General features: G+C 34.9%; 1 protein-coding gene across 4 annotated transcripts in view; it reads left to right on the top strand.

Annotated features, from left to right (window-relative positions):
- MIB1 (MIB E3 ubiquitin protein ligase 1) overlaps nucleotides 1-16257 on the top strand; it is an 85389-nt gene extending 69132 nt beyond the window's left edge. For 3 of the 4 annotated variants that reach the window (XM_082325875.1, XM_082325873.1, XM_082325876.1), the window contains 4 exons: nucleotides 276-354; nucleotides 1933-2046; nucleotides 3204-3304; nucleotides 8576-16257. In XM_082325875.1, coding sequence (XP_082182001.1) covers nucleotides 276-354; nucleotides 1933-2046; nucleotides 3204-3304; nucleotides 8576-8716 — 435 coding nt within the window. In that variant the 3' untranslated portion in view covers nucleotides 8717-16257. The remainder of the gene's footprint in view (nucleotides 1-275; nucleotides 355-1932; nucleotides 2047-3203; nucleotides 3305-8575) is intronic. The other variant, XM_082325874.1, reaches the window with a different exon arrangement.
- Nucleotides 16258-16570: the final 313 nt, after the last annotated feature.

The following is a 16570-nucleotide window of genomic DNA, read 5'->3' as shown; positions in this document are numbered from 1 at the left end:
GAGAAAAGAACAGAGAAAAAGAAACACATGCAGTCTTTGCTGCTTCTCTATGCCTGTCAGTGTACTGAATATACAAATATTGCCAGCAAATATCTATTCTTAGAAGTCAGTGTGATCACTCATTGAAGTTGCATTTTGAGGTGCTGAATTAGTTAAAATAACACTAGATGGAGCTTCTCAAAGTCCACATGCATGCCAAAGAGCGTGTAAAAATAAATTAACGTAGAGAGCAGGAGATAAACTTTTCTCATGTGTGTGTTTATTGTTCTTTACAGATTGAAGAATGTGTAGTGTGTTCAGACAAAAAGGCAGCAGTGCTTTTCCAGCCTTGTGGTCATATGTGTGCCTGTGAGAGTAAGTAAACTTGATGGAAGTTCTGTTTGAAGTAATCTTGAAACAGAATATTTTTAATCAGATTGCTAAAAGCTTATTAGTAATCTGACTTCAGGTCCAATTTACTTGATTGTCTGGTGTGATAGTCAGAATTTTGGCATTATTGGCATGTTGGTAATGAAATAATTGGATGACAAACTGGAGATTTTAAAAAATTCAGAAAGCAAGTGCTCTTCCATCTGAATTATTTAATTGCAAGTAGGCTTGCTCAGATTATAGAAGCCTGCTGTATATTGTTAAAACTTCCAAAGTAATTAGAATTAATTTTATTGCTTTGTTGCAAATTTTGGGGCATTCAGATGTGCAAATGGTGTTTTAAGAGAATATTGTAAATATTTATTTAATACGCTTCATTGCTAATGTACAGATTTGCACAAGGGCTATATTTTTCCCTAAAAGACACATCATATATCTTTGCAAAGAGCACGAGTTATGATTCGCTCTGATCTATCTCGTGTAGCAAAAAAAGACATAGAAGACTTCCAGAATTTTTTTTGGTTTTGAGAATATGTGGATGAGAATGCAGCGATCACCTTGTCACCAGACATTTCAGGGCTTTGTTCAAGGGTCATTTGCCTAGAGAAGAGCAGTCCTTGTTACTAAGGATCTACATAAGAGGGAAGATAATCATTCCCATAAGTAACTGCTTACTTGGTCTCGCTAAAGAAGTCTGGTTTCTTCTTCTGTTCTGGCTGAGACACCTGACATTGAATCACTGACTTTATAGTTATCCTGATCTGGCCTCTTTCACTGTCTGCAGTTGAAAGATGATCAAAGAAGCTTTTTTGATTAGTTTCCCAGGAAGAGAACAGCAAAAAGATTGATTGCTGTGGTGAAGGATTTCAGCAGTGCAATACACATCACCAAGTCTAAGCTGTAACAAGGACAGCAAAAGGTTTCACAGATGTAGGCGATTTCTTTCCAGGTTACTTTCTGGACATCTTGTTCAAGCAGGATGAGAGAGAGTCTTTAAACTCGTGTAGTTTATAGGACCCACTCTGTTGATTCACAGTAACCTTCAACATTTATGAGGCATAATCATTTGCCTTTTGTGGAAGAATTACAGCCTCCTTTCTAGGATTATATCAAAAGATATAGGTTTACTCTTTTAAGGGTAAGGAGCCACACTTGTTTGCCCCCGGAGCATTAGGACAGTAAGTGAGATCCTGTGTTCTAAAGGAAAAAGCAGGTAGTCAAGACATTCTTGGAGGTTCTGGTCTCAAATGTGTGTGATTTTTACTTTTTTAACTTATGTAATTCTTGTGGAATAGACATCCATTTGGAGAAAGAGGAACGTGCTCACTTTAAATATGTTAAAAGGCGATAAACAGAATAGGTTTACTTTGAATCCCGAACAAGACATTGTTTGTAGGTTTGACTTGCAGAAAACGATGTGAAGATGAACACAAGTAGTTTTGTATTATAAGCATCTATTATGGCATTGCTATATAGTTACCGTGAATAAACAAGCGCATGGATAGGAAAGAAATAAAATGAAAGAGCAGGATTCAGAGTTGATTTATTTCTCTGTCCTCTCAGATTGTGCAAGCTTGATGAAGAAATGTGTACAGTGTCGGGCAGTGGTTGAGCGAAGAGTGCCTTTCATAATGTGCTGCGGAGGGAAAGGTACAGAAGATACCACTGATGATATTTGTGAGTGACTCCAAAAGCCATACTCTTTCACATTCCCCCACTATCTTCTTATTCCATTCTTTTAAATTACCTAAATCTTTCCTCTACTTTTTAAGGAAAAGTTTATTAAAAACAGTGTTAAGCCAGGTATCCATTTGCTGTTTGCACTGCTTTCTACGCTGATAGCAGCAGATGCGATTGTAACACCAGTCATTACACTAAAGGATTGCTTCCAGCATCCAGAGAAGAAGCGGAAACGTATATGACTTCTTGGCCACTTATTAAGGTCCTATGAAGCAAGAGCTGAAGATTGTCTGTAACTGTGCAAATGAGCAAATAAATGTTTGTTTGTTTGTTTTTTATTTCTGGAACTCTGACTGGTTAAGGAATGGTAAATATTTTGCATCTAGGTACAAGCAACTTTCATGACAGATTGCTCAGTTTTACATCTCCTGCTTTGACTAGTTCTTAAACTTCTTGTGACTTCTCTGAATAATTTCTATGAATTATTTGTATTTACTCTGTGTGTGTGTACATGATATGCAGTGTTTGAATTGAGTTTATGTGAATTGGAATATTAGGTTATTCTTCTTATACTGTTCCTAAATAGATAAATATAAGAATAATCCTTAAAATCAGTTTTTTAATACTCATACTGGAAATTGAAAATTTGTCATGTGAAATACTTCTCTATTTTTCTGTTTCTTACGGTGACATTGCTTGCCGGATCAGTCAATTACAGGAATATTAATCTGAGCTTGTTCAGATTTGAACAAACTACTTCCAAGACGCTTGTGCAGTTTTGAACACCAAAAAGAATCAGCTGTGTAGATAAAGTCTTTTCAGTGTGAAAGGATTTGGCTTTATTTTTTACATGTGCAAAAAAATTTACTGCAGGGACTTCACTGGCAAATCAGAACTCTGAGAACATTAAAGGGCTACAGGCATTTCGAGCATCATTATTGAGGAAATATTTGTCAAAGAAGTGTCACCAATAAACTCAAATTTAAGTTCTTTATGAATTGAGCTGCAGTGATGTAGTGAATTAGATTATAAAATATGTTTGACTAACGTTGTTTCAGATAATTGAAGAATTGTAGTTAGTACACTGGAAATAATTATTCCTGTTCCATTAGATTGATGCATAATCACCCATCTTTATTTTCTCTAAATTACAGCAAGTGGGAACATTCCAGTTTTGCAGAAAGACAAAGACAACACCAATGTCAATGCGGATGTACAGAAGCTGCAGCAACAGTTACAAGACATCAAGGAACAGGTAAAAGTGCTGGATAAAAATTTGTCGACCACTAAAATAACTGAAAAAGCCAATGCATCTTCTGTTATTTAAAACAAAATGACATGTTGAAATGCTTCAGTTCTTAAATTTTAGTTAAATAACCAATATTTTTTGTGCATGATGTGGCTTGTATGTCTTCTATGTACAGGTTTAAAAAAAAAAAAAAAAAAAATCAACTGGCCATGTTTGATAATCCATCTATTAGAGCATCTCTGGTGTGTCTAAAAAAAGGATACTCTGCCCAGTCGATATGTTCTTTGCCTGTTTAGCTGACCTGAGTGTGTAGGTCCAGCAGAAGCTGTTTTTACAGAACAGTAATAAAAGTAGATACTCTTCACTATTCTGTGTCTACCTGAATGTTTACTTGTCTGTTCATGAAATGCCTTTGAACAATGGCTGGCAGTTACCTGTCGTATGAAGGCTATAGTTTATGAGCTCTTTAAAAAAATTGTGTGGTTGCAAAATTAAAATCTTTGAAAGTACCGTACACATAATTTGAATATTTGGAATGTAAAGGATAAGTTTTGTCTTTTGTAATTATGCATAGTGTTTGCAGGAGGAAATTTATACAAATGGACTGTAGATTGTATTGATTATTCGTTGGTTAAGTTACATGCAATTTAGAAACCTAATGAAAACAGAAAACTAATGTCTCAGATAACTGACAGTTACCTATTCAAATTTGTTAGGTCTGTAAGTGTAGTTCCATTAGAAGTGCTTAGGAAGTCATTTACATGCAGAACTTCCCTGTCTTAAATTACTAAATTGTTTCCTTGCTTTTCCATCTGGACAAAGAAAAACATGATTTTGAGATTTTTCAGCAGTAAAGGACCTGGGGTATCTGACTATTGTATGAACTTATTCTCTTAGAACCCTGATAATGTGATTTTTGTCTTCCCTATGTATAACACAATTGGAAGAAACTTTTCATGGATACAGGAAACAGAAAAGCGTTCTTACTGTATTACTTGCCTTTTCTTCCTGTAGACTTACAGCAGTCAGTAATGCTTCAGTGATGGCAGCATCACATCCAGTCCGGGTAGTTGTTGCTCACAGCTGTTCGTGTGTGTGAAAGCTAAGACTTAAGTGTTTAAGTCGCCAGTTTTAGGGCCCGTATCTCTAAATGCTTTAAGTTTGGGAGCTGATATGCTGTCAAGTTTTAACCTCAATGACATGTCTGTGAAGAGCTGTCATATGGAGATTTGGCCAACACCCCAGTAATAGAAATTCAAATATCCAATTCAAAATAGATCAGTTTGTAGCTTTTGTCTATAAAAGAACATGCAGATTAAAAATTGTCATTTGAAAGGTGCCTGTCTATCTTGACAATAACATCTGGAGTTTCTAGATATCTCTAATGTCTTACATCTACTGTTTAGCTTCTGTCTTACTTTTTAACATTGGATGAAAAGAATAAGGTTACTGCTTTGGCATTTAAAATGATATATGCAAAACATACAGATGAATGCTTAAATGCAAGTAATCTGTTTTCTTCAGATGTATTTTTTTTTCTTTTCTGGTTATTTTAGGAGTTTATAAAAGATTGGAGTTTTATTTGAGTATGCTAATACTCATATATAGGGATGTGAAAGGAAAACTACTTTGTTACATTTTTCCTTCTTGATTAGATGTGATCTCAGTTTTTTCAGTTTTCCTTAGGTGCTCTTTTATTCTTAACAATTTCATCTTTACCTTTGGGATTTGCTAGCTAGAAGCTTTCTAATATCAGAAAGTTACGCTGTATTAGGGAGAAGAGAATAATTACTTTATACGTGTCATTTTCTACTTGTATTTTCTGGTTTTCATATTTGAAGTAGTAAGAAAGATCTAATAACAGCATGCTTTGAGAATTTAAGTGCACTCTTTTACTTTGAAATGCCCTTTTGTCCAATAGTTTATTTTAAATCAGTATAAAACTGAAGATTGTTCAATGCCTCTCACTAGAAAGAGATGGTTCTGGTCATTTTCATGTGCATCTTGGCTTGAGACTCTTTCATGTTTTCCTTAGTGTCTTTTCTGCTTAGTCTTGTGACGGGGCAAGTTGTGTATCATACTTGTGAGTAGCAAGTTTGGATTTGATTAAAATTAGTCATCTCATCTTTTAAATTTGTCCTTGAAATGATGCACAGCATTCCACTATAATTGTGTATGCTTTTGATTTGTGCTTTAACAGTTCAGTTTTCATGTTACATTGATATTTTTGTACTTAAAATTAATTTGTTCTCTTTCAGCAGGTATAATCCTATGTTTCAACTCATACCTTCAATGATAATCTAATATGTTAGTGCAGCAAGCTTTTAAAACCATTTCTGGTGCCAAGCAGAAGTGATGCTGATGTCAACAGAATCTCCTACATCTGATGACCACACCATTCTTCAGGGATTCCCTGAATGTGAACCCTTTTGACTGTAATTGCAATACCTTCACTCCATTTCATACATAATCACCATCATCTGTCTAATACTTTATGTATGTTCCTTCACCATACTTACATCAGTTTCTTTCTCCTTTAAAAATAAATTTATTTTGTCACTGTGCACCTGTATATTGTTGGAAAAACTGGTTTTGGTGATGAGGAATTGATATTTCAAGCAGTTTAAAGCACCTTGTTAGTGGTAGAAATTTATGTGAATTGCAAACCCAGTTATACTTACAGGTACGATGAGCACTTCTTCAGACTACTTTTACTTATCCAAAGTAGTAATTCTCACATAGAACAGGTGTAGTGCCTTTTTATACTATTTGTTTTCCTTCAAAAGATGGGAGTCAAATGTTTCATGCAGATTAAAAAAGTAGAGTGCGGGTTGTCATGCAGAGAACATTCAAACAAGCTAATAGTACAATAGAAACAGATACTGCTTATTTCCTGCCGCTGTGGTGCAAATTGGGTATAAGGCACGCAGTGAACTTTCTTCCACTGCAAAAGTGCCTGTAAGCTGGTGGTTAAGTAATGAATGCTCCTTGAAAGTTGGATAAAACTCAGTTATTTGGGTTTGTATCCCACTGGGAAACTGCTGAACTAATCAAGAAAATCCTTGTCAGAATAGAATTGCATAGCAACAGGAAGTTTAGTTGTTCCTGCCAGCTGAATTCTTCTACTGTATGAAGTAATTTAAATGTTAAAATAGTATCATATTAAGAAATTAAGCAGCTGATGTATTTTAAATACTCTGCATTTGTACTAAGCAGCAGAAATTGGGCAGTTTGCTAATACTGCATGCAATTGCAGAAAAGATCTATAAAATGAAAATGTTAGGATTTCTGTGCTTCACTGAATGAAATAATGAAAAGTAATGATGTTTGAACAGTTTTTATTTTTTTTTTACTATTTCTGAGTCCCTTGATGGATATTTTCGTTTTCAAATGATGGTGTGGCATTTGGAGAAAAACAGACCTTTAACGTCAGTAATTCTGACATTATATTTAGGTACAAAAGCAAATAATTAAGCTAAAAACATAGAATAAAGGCTACAAGTTTTTTCTACAAAGATAAATCTTATCAGTCAGTCCTTTGTCAAAGTACATCATGTCAATACTATCAGGTTATAGGCACTTGTCACAGGACAGCTATATATTCATTGGAAATAGCTGTTTCATTGATATTTGAAGACTGTAGGTTACTGGAGGAAGAATGCTCTAATTGTCCCATTGGGATGTGAAGGTGATGACTTGGTATGAATGGAAAAATGAGCAGGACTGACTGACAGACAGTTGATCTTTTGCAAAGTTTTAGTTTGAGAGTTTTTTGTTATAGTACTGTGGAAGTTCTGACAAAGCTAGAGCACAGCATTTTTGGGAAGAGTGAAGGGTGGTTTTTTTTGTTTGTTTGTTTTTTTTGTTGTTTTTTTGGTTTTTTTTAACCATCAGTTCACATAAGGTTTTATCTGGAAGTTTTACATTCCTGCTAGCCCATTATACTGGTATCCTGGAGATTAAAATAGGCATTTGGCCAGAATCCATGCCAATTTAAACTCTGTATAAGCAGACAGATGGTGAATTTTTTTGATCTTCAACTAAGCTATCTACCCTAGGAAGTAGTACCTATTGATTCTATAGAAAGTGTGCTTTAAGGTTATACTGAATAGGGTTCCTGCTATGGATTCTCTCTCTAATGAGATGAAAAAGCTGAAGTAAAGCCCCAATGATGGAAAGAAGTCACAGGTGCAAAGTGGTGATAAAATGAATTTGCATTTGAAATACGAGCCCTGTCAATATTTCATATTGTATACGAGATCAACATTTATGTTAGATATGAGTAGTGTATCTCAGATCTGAGGACATCTTAGATGTGATTTGTTGGACTATAGAATCATCTTAACAATTATCATCTATTATAACATCTCTTCATTTACTAACCTTTGATAAACTGTTATAAATGAATTCCTAATATGGCTGCAATACGTTTATGGTGAAGGAACATGCCTTACCAAAACTTCAATTTCTGCCTGTGACAAGGTGAAGGACATTGTTCCTTAGTGGCTTGGTACAAAATGAACTTTCCTGTTGAAGAACTTTAGGAGATCTTTTTTGGGCATTGGCTGTCACTTTAATGTTCAGCAATTAAAACTGATTTTAAAAGTTTGCTGTGCTGCTGTTATGACTGAAGGTCACAGATTTATTAAGTTCTTCATTTGAAACTTGAGGTGTTCTTTTGGTTGAAAATCTAGATAACTTTCATGAGCAAAGGCTGGAGTTACCAGTATTGAATCTTTAAGTATAATATTGATTATGCAGCATTTTTATTACTTCTGCATGTGTTCACTACTTGGTGTTTAAAGGTAAGTATATGAATGGCTAGGTAGCCTGAGAAGAAATTGGTAAATCATTACCCAAGCATTGCACACATAAAGCTGTTTGTGTTGTTTGTTCTGTGGAAGATTACATGACATAAGGGGGAATGTTGCTGAAGAATGTCTTAATGTTGCAAACTTGGGTAATGATATTGAAAATGTGATGTCAACCTACTACCGGATTGTCTTACTTAAAGGGTCCATATTTGGAAAAAGGCTACATAGTTTTTGTGTCATGATGCAGTAGGAAAAGCCCAAATATTTTAAGTCAATGTGAAGTAAAAATGTGATTTTTTAAAAAAACAATTTAGTTTTCAAGTTAGTGGCTGGGTTATGCAATGACAATGATCTGTGCTTAAGATGGTATATTTATTATTAAATGTCAATAATTTATATATTGCATATTTGATACTGTATCACTACTGCTGTTGACTATGTAACCTGTCAAAATCTTTTACAGACTATGTGTCCTGTCTGTTTGGACCGTCTGAAGAATATGATCTTTCTCTGTGGCCATGGAACGTGTCAACTTTGTGGAGACCGAATGAGTGAATGCCCTATATGCCGCAAGGCGATTGAACGAAGGATCCTTTTGTATTAAGTAGTGGAACCAGTGTCTTTTATTAGTTTATGAAATAGTAAGGACATTTTGATGATTTAAATCTCTCTACGTTCGAAAGGCAGTAAAGGGTTCTAATGAAAACATTTCTAATACTGTAGCACAGGTTCATTACATGGTAATTGTTTAAAGACTGTGAACACACCAAATAAGAGAACAGTATTTGAACAGTCAGCTTTTACCTTTACTCTTAAAAAACATCTAAGCCTGAAGCGAATTTAAACTAGTCGTCTCTTCATTTTCTTTCTGTCTTCTTCTTCCCCTTAAAGTTTAAAGGGACAATCTTATTTTGGTTTCATTCATGTTTTTTAATGTATGTATCAGGTGTCAAGTGATGTAAGGGGTTTTTTTATATTGTCAGTTAATATAAAAGATAAATATTTAGGATTTTTTTGGTTTATGCTTTTCTGGAGAATGTTGAAATTTCCTGTGACAGTTACGATTCACAACAATTTCTGTCTTGAAAGATGCAAAATCAATACAAAGTGTATACACAGTAGTAATAAAAATACTATTTCCATAAGATCAGGCCTCAAAATACAATGTTAAGGTAATTCTAACTTTATCATGCCCTTTGTTGTTGAGGATGGGTTGGGAAGGAAACAGTAAAAAGAAAAATCCAGTTTAGAAACATTATGTTCCCAAAACTGCACTTCAGTCTAACAGATTCAAACTAAGTTAAATAGTGAACTTCTTAATTCTGCTAGCCACATAATTTTGTATGGAATTGCTTTTAACTTGACTGGAAAGGAAAACTTTTGAGCAATGGGTCAGTTATCCATTTCAGAGGAGTGAATTTGCTCAGTTCTAGAGGAACACATATATATGTGGGGCCATTTAAAAATTCTGGGTCTATGGATTAGGAAAAACCTAGAGATTTTGCAAGATTTCCTCTCTTAAATTAGTTTTATTGTCTCCAGGCAAACAGTGTCAACAGCAAAAGAGAAGATTTAATATTGCTTATTCATCTAAGTTGTGTGTGAACACCAGAACTTATCTGTCAACATTACTGGGTAATACTGCAAATGAAGATATTGCTCACAGTGCAGTGAATTTTGTGAGCCATGCCTAGGTGAGCTGAAATTGGTTGGAGGAGTTAGCTGTCGCTGATGTGACGAAGAGGTGTACCTGACGCCAGAAATGCTACTGTCAGGAACTGCAAACTATTAACATTTTGATAACAAGTACGTCCTTCCATCTTTTTGGATGGAAGAAAGTATGCTGATTTAAGGATCTCTTGTAGCTAAAAAGAATGTGCACTTGCTCCTAAGTGATTTGGCAGTTTTCTGAGTGCATAGTTTAGTCCTTTGCCATGGTGCAGGCTTCATTTGGATGTGCTCTTGCAGAACATTAAATCCATGCTGGAGTCACTTAGGTGCCTTACTTGCAGCTAAGATTAATTTCTCATTTGGTTCTCATTGCATATGTCAAAAATGTGGAGAAAGGGATAGTTCAGGGGAAGATCCAAATAAGGATAAAGGCATAAAATTGTGATCTCTTCAGATAAATCGATCTCAATCTTTTAAAGCTTATGTTGATATGTCTGAATTGTGCAAACATTGGCAAAAGTCTCACAAGAATGTTACTAGTAAAGACAGGTGAACTTTTAACCAACAAGGTTAAAACACTGAATAGTTTCCCAGGAAACAACTACACTGATATATTGGAAAAATGTATGTAGAGTGGTTTTTAACATAGCAAAGTGATGTAATACACAGCCTTTCTATAGCCATCTTTAATCCCGATCCAGAATTGCAAATGTTTGTTATTCTTTTCAGTAATTTTTCATTGAACATAATCTCAATCTGGAGTCAATATAATAGTCTGTTTTATTTTGCATACTAGTAGTCATGTGTTCTCAGATAATCTGTGTATCTGTCGTCTTGGCCAAATGAAATAGCCCTCCCTTTTTTCTTGCTGCTTGGGTCCCTATTCTAAAATACTAAAATTTCAGTAGCTTTAGAAAGTTTTTGGTATAATGCTTTTTTTCAGTTCAGCATTTCACTATCTCTGCTTAAGCTCTGAGTGCACCTGGGTGTTAACTGCAATTTTCATTTGGCCAATATGTATGTCACTAAGCCTGACTTTTTTTTTGTAGTGTGTTTGACAGCTGAACCTTCTACAGTAGGCTTCAGTTTCTTGTCAGTCTTATTATAAAAATAATTTTATAATAGGATGTGCCATTTGACAATCCATTCTGAGTTTTAGCCTGTAATGCATCAGATGCATACCTCGGTTTCCTCTGGCTCTGGAAGACATATTTTGAATATTGTATCCTATTTATTCTTCAAGGGGACCTCTATAAACTGTTGTCAGCACAAAGGCAGGGTGGATTTCTTCTTCATAATGCAGAAACCTCAATATAGCAGTTGGCATTTTCCTAATTCTTTTTCACTGGAACAAGCCAGAATTACTTGGAAGTATTCCAACTTAGCATCAATTGAATAATTCAGCTGAGTAAGAACTGATCCTGGGTGAGAAACTGGAGTTGAATGTTAAATACTCCTTGTCTGCAGGAGGCACATATTTTAGCATAGATGGGCAAGTGCTCTGTTAGGCATGTACTTTTCAACAGAGAAGCTGTAAGTTACTTTATAACACTCTTAATACTTGGATGCCATCACAGTCCTATGGAAATAGAGACAATGACTGAAGGCATCACTGTAGGAGCAGCTGTAGTCTTCTATACTGTAGTCACACCAGATGTATGTGACTGCCTACAAGTTTGTGGTTGGACTTACTCGGCGGTGTTGTGTGCCAGCTGAAGTTAAAGTATGTCAACTTGATGCTATTACGGTACCACAAGAAACAGCTGAATTAGAAAAACTAGGTAAGCTAACCAACATGCTTGAATTATTGATATAGGCTTCTTACTAACAGGTGAAAGAGCTGATTCTTGTATTGGGAAGGCTACACAGTGCTTGCCTTTCAAAAAACTTAATGAGGAAAAATGTTTGCAAATCCAGTATAATTTACGGAAATAGATATTTAGATTCACACACTGTCTTTGGATTCTGATGTAGAAGGTGAACTAGCGTTGTTGAGGAAGCTAGTAAGTTCATTCACTCAATTTAGTCTGGTATCATCTGTGCGACGTGTACAGAGCGCAAACGTTGAATTGGATAACACTTAAATATATTGCAGGATGAAAAACAGAAGCTCACTTGGAAGCCAAAGGGGATCATAACAAGTAGGAGAGTTGAGGATATGTCATTGTGCCTCTGTCTTCAGCAAAAGATGAACGTGTAAATCTCATTATCATCACTATTGTTAGGAAGCAAAGTGAAAATGAGAGAAAAATCAGTAAGGCATTTATCTTTAATATATTGTAAAATCATAAAATGTAAGAGTTGCAAGCTTTGTTTGTTATGATTATCCCCCACTATTTAATAGCAGTTTTGAAATTAAATTGAATGAAATATCTCAGTGTGTTTCTTGAAACAGTCAAGAAGGCACCTAGTAATATAGATTGTTCAGGTGTGAGGTACGCTCAGATGTTTAAGTAAAATACTTCTTTTTTTTTTCCATTTAGTAAAATACATAAACGGTCACATCAGTACACAGTGATTTAAAGTATAAAGACAACCTAAAAGGCTATCAGAATATGCTAAATAGTTGTAGCTTTTTAACTTCTGTATAACTGTGTTTGACTTTTTTTCCCCAAACCTACTATCACTTGCTATGCCCCAAGCTCATATGGCACTTCTCAAAATTTGGCCTATTATTACCTGCTTTCCATTTGTTGAAATACTGTGTACTTGTATGTTGGGGTTTGGAGGAATCCCTTTTTGCTGAAGTGGATACTGAAAATTACACTGGCAAGAGAATAAACAAGTTACTTTGTAAATGTGAAAGTTTGATTAGGAGGTGGTGTTCTTAACTTGGACTGGGTGAGGATATAGCAGATTTGCACAAGTACTTGTGCCTTGTTATCATAGTCTTACAATCGGTATTTTAGCTTCTTTTAAAGACATGAAATGGTCTTTTAAAAATAATCTGATTTAAGTACTTATTGTGTAGATATTTTCTAGAGATGAAGTTTTATGTATGCCTAATTATTTTTAGCAGTATTAATTGCAGTTTGTATAAACACTAAATTGTTTGAAGAAGCTGCTTTGAGCTAGTGATCTAAGCTTCCTCTACAAAATTAAATGTCAGAAACTTAATTTTACTCTTCCAGTAGCAGCTGGTGAACTGAAGAGCCTGTCCTGTTCTTTGTGCTGCATGGGTCAAGTTTTCACTTTAAAAAAAAAAAAAAAAACCAAACTAACAACACTACAGCCTAACTTCTAGCAGTGCTACCTCCTTTCTGTTAAAGTACTGAATTTTTCTCTAGTTGTTCTTTGTCTTTAGGAGGGGATGGGGAACACATCGGTTTTGTTTTGCTTTATCAGTTTTGAATACATTGCGAAGGTGGTTTTTTTTTTTTTTACTGACTGTATAGATTACGTACAATAGAAGCGTGTGATTTGCTACAATGTAAATTGTATATCATTCTTGCATAAGTTGCTGGAATTCGTACTATTGTCTTTTTATGCATTTCATAACTTGTTTATGTTGACAAAGCAAAACTGTTATCTGCAGAAGTTTTAGTATGTGCCATTTTTATAGCTAAGCCTGTGGTAAACACGAAAGTTCTGACTCAGGGCTTTTTAACAACTTAAACACATTCACAATATTCTTCAGCACATCTTGGAGAATATTAGAGATTTAATGACTGTACAGTACCTTGATAGAACTATTGAATGGGCAGCAGCCATAGAGTCCTTACAGAATGCAGGTATCTTTTGAATCCAGTTAATGAGTTGATGTTAATATAATTGTAATACCCCTGCCATGGATTTATAAACTTGTGTATATTTTCTGTAGAGGAAAATTGGCAAATTTAGGTATTGTTAAGCTTTCTGAAAGTTGGTTAATTGTTGGCACCAGTCATGGGAGTCTGAAGGGCATAGTATTCAAATTTACAGAAGCAGCATTTGGGCAAAGACAGCTGATAAAATGTTCTGTATATGACATTTTTTAGTGTGAGGGGGAGAGGTCATTGTATAAACAAACATGTAAAAATACCTGCTTTACTCTGGCCCAGTAAGTCTTTTATAAGAGAGAGAGAGAGAAATAATCAGCGACAAATTTGTATGTTTGCATGTCATTTAATAGTTACAAAAATTAAAGTCTCATTTTTAAGCTTCTAGGACATACTTTCTTTGTCCCAAGCTTAGCATCTTTATGAATGCAAACTATTCATATTAGAAAACAAGTTTTACTGAACCACAGGAACGTTTTTGCTTTTGTTAAAACCAACTTTGTATTTTCAGTAAACTGTAGGTTTTGACATGGCTGTTTATTGGAGAAATTTAAGGTTGCCTGTGTGAATGTAGTGGATTTCTGTATGCAGATAGCATTATGTAATTGCTCTCATTAAAACTGCTTAGCGAGGGCTAAGCTTTTTCAAAGGAAATGCTATTGTACTGTATGGTTAATAAAACTTATTATATAAGATGTATATTGACTTTTCAAAAGCTGTGATTTAACGATGTAATTGGGCTGAATTAATACTGATTTTTTTGCACACAGTATTGGGAAGGGAGTGGTGGCTCATTTGACTTCTTCCTTCTTAGCTGTAATGGTGTTCGATGTCACCACGGAATCAGAAAATTGTATACCTGAACAAATGTTTGGTAGCTGTGCTAGTGGCTGACATACGGTGTTTAAAAGCGCACCAGACTTCATTGAGAAAGTTTGCAATCCAAATTTCAAAAAATTCTGGTTCTTTATAATGTATCCCTGAAGAGTGAGCTTGTAGCAACATCAGAAATGCTACATGCCTTTGAATCTCCCAGATAATCAAATATTGTTTAAGCAGCACAGTAAAAGTATGAAGGGTGGAGTATGTTGTAACAACAAAAAAGTTGATTTAAAATTTTTATCTATGGCATATGTGCAAATTTTTCTGTAAACATGCAGTTCATAATACTGATTAGAGCTGCTGTTAAGTTTATGTTAGCCTCCGGATTTACTTATAATTGAATGGCCTTTGCCGATTTGGCTACATGAATGTGATCATTTAAAAATTGCCTGCCAGATACAGTAACTCCCATATTCTGCGACAACAGTTGCTGCATCAGTTTATACTTCTAGGATTCGATTTAATGGATGCATTCAAAAATACAGATATATATGTAATGAAAGGCAACTAAAACAACCAGACTTTAATGGCTTAGTGTTTTAATTTATCATAGTGTACAGGTGAAAAATGAATTGACAGAATAAAAAGTTTCTTGCTTTCTTTCTCAGTTTCTTCTCATTTTTCAAGATTCCTTCAACTTTGGCTTATATGACAGGTCTATATGAAAACATAACATTTTCAGATATCTTTTTTTAACTTTTTATTTGAAAACAATTGATGTCAGTTGTCAAAATACATTTTAAATAGCCACTTGTTCTTTGCTTTGAGACTTACAAGCTATTCACATACTTCTCCATACCTGTTCGTTGAAAGTGATGGCAACAGTGTTGGCATAGGTTTAAGACTTGGTCTCTGTGGTCTCTAGGGTTTCAGCCCCTAATGTTGCTCACAATGCAAGCTGCTGTCTTTGCTTGTGTTTGATATTGATGTGTTTAGATTTTGAGAAGGCTGCTTCATACTGTACAATATAATTAATGTAATATTTTATAATATAAATACTGTATAATATAATCTCTGTGTAATGCACTTTGCTGTAACTGATTCCAACTTATCCAATATGCAGCCATCTGTTTGCAGCAGGGATGATGAACTCCATGGGGATTTCCTTTGGGTTTGACGTTTAGTTAAATGCAGAGGGTGGTTGGTTCTTCATGGCTGTACTCTGTTTTATTTAGGGAGGAAAAATTAGCAGCAGTCTTTGAATAAAAAGTGATAGCCTTCCTTTTCAGACTTGGTTTTCCACAATATGGAAAGGTGATTTCAGTTCGTCAGAAACCGTATTGTTGAAGATCTTGTTCTTGTGCTTTGTGCAACCCTGTTCAAGTCAACAAAGTAGCATGCGTTGGAAAGCCTTTACTTTGAAGAATAAAGCCTATCAACTGTTCTTGATGCTTATGAAAAGGTTTTGGCTGGAAATTACTTTCGGGATTTAAATACTTTGTTCCCTTTTCAGTAATGAGAGTAGTATGTCTGGGTTCTCCAGGAGATAGGAAGTATTTTTTTTAAAGCAGTCTTTAGCGAATGATGCTATGATGGACTGAAATAGTTTAAATTACATTAGAAATCAAGAACTGTGAGAGCTGATAATGTGTAAGTTTTATTCTGTAACAATGCAAGACTTTTAATTTATAGGAAACTTAGTGCAAAATCTTTTTCTTGCAGTTAGGATTTGTTGGGGCTTACTTGACTACCCTGAAGAAGTTAATACAAAACTTAATTTCTGCAAAATTGCCTAAAATCAGGAAAATACCCTTGTGAGACTATACTGACTCCTTGCAACACTATAACACCATTTTACTGAGTTTTCTGTAGAAATAAATCTGAGGGAGGTAAGTAGACAACCTTAAATCTGAGTTGATTTCCCCAGTGACGCTTGTGCATTCTAAAATGTCTGAGTATTTCTTCCACAAGGGGTCAGCAGCACCCTCCATTTGTGACAAGATTTTTGTAATATAAGCACAAAGCAAACAAGGGATAAGGATAATGATGATTGCATTAATATGTGGGTGGACCAGACCTCACTTGTCCCCTTCTTCAAGCAGGCTAAGTATAATTACCTTATTTGCTGACTTCAGTAAGCACCATATTCTATCCTCTGACTCTCATGTGACATGAACCTTGCTACTATTGATTAGGGCAAAGTTCCA

The sequence above is a fragment of the Platalea leucorodia genome, assembly GCF_965183815.1.
Source record: "Platalea leucorodia genome assembly, chromosome: 1".
Classification (NCBI taxonomy): domain Eukaryota; kingdom Metazoa; phylum Chordata; class Aves; order Pelecaniformes; family Threskiornithidae; genus Platalea; species Platalea leucorodia.
The sequence above is the reverse complement of the archived record's forward strand: the minus strand, read 5'-3'. Positions and strand labels throughout refer to the sequence as shown.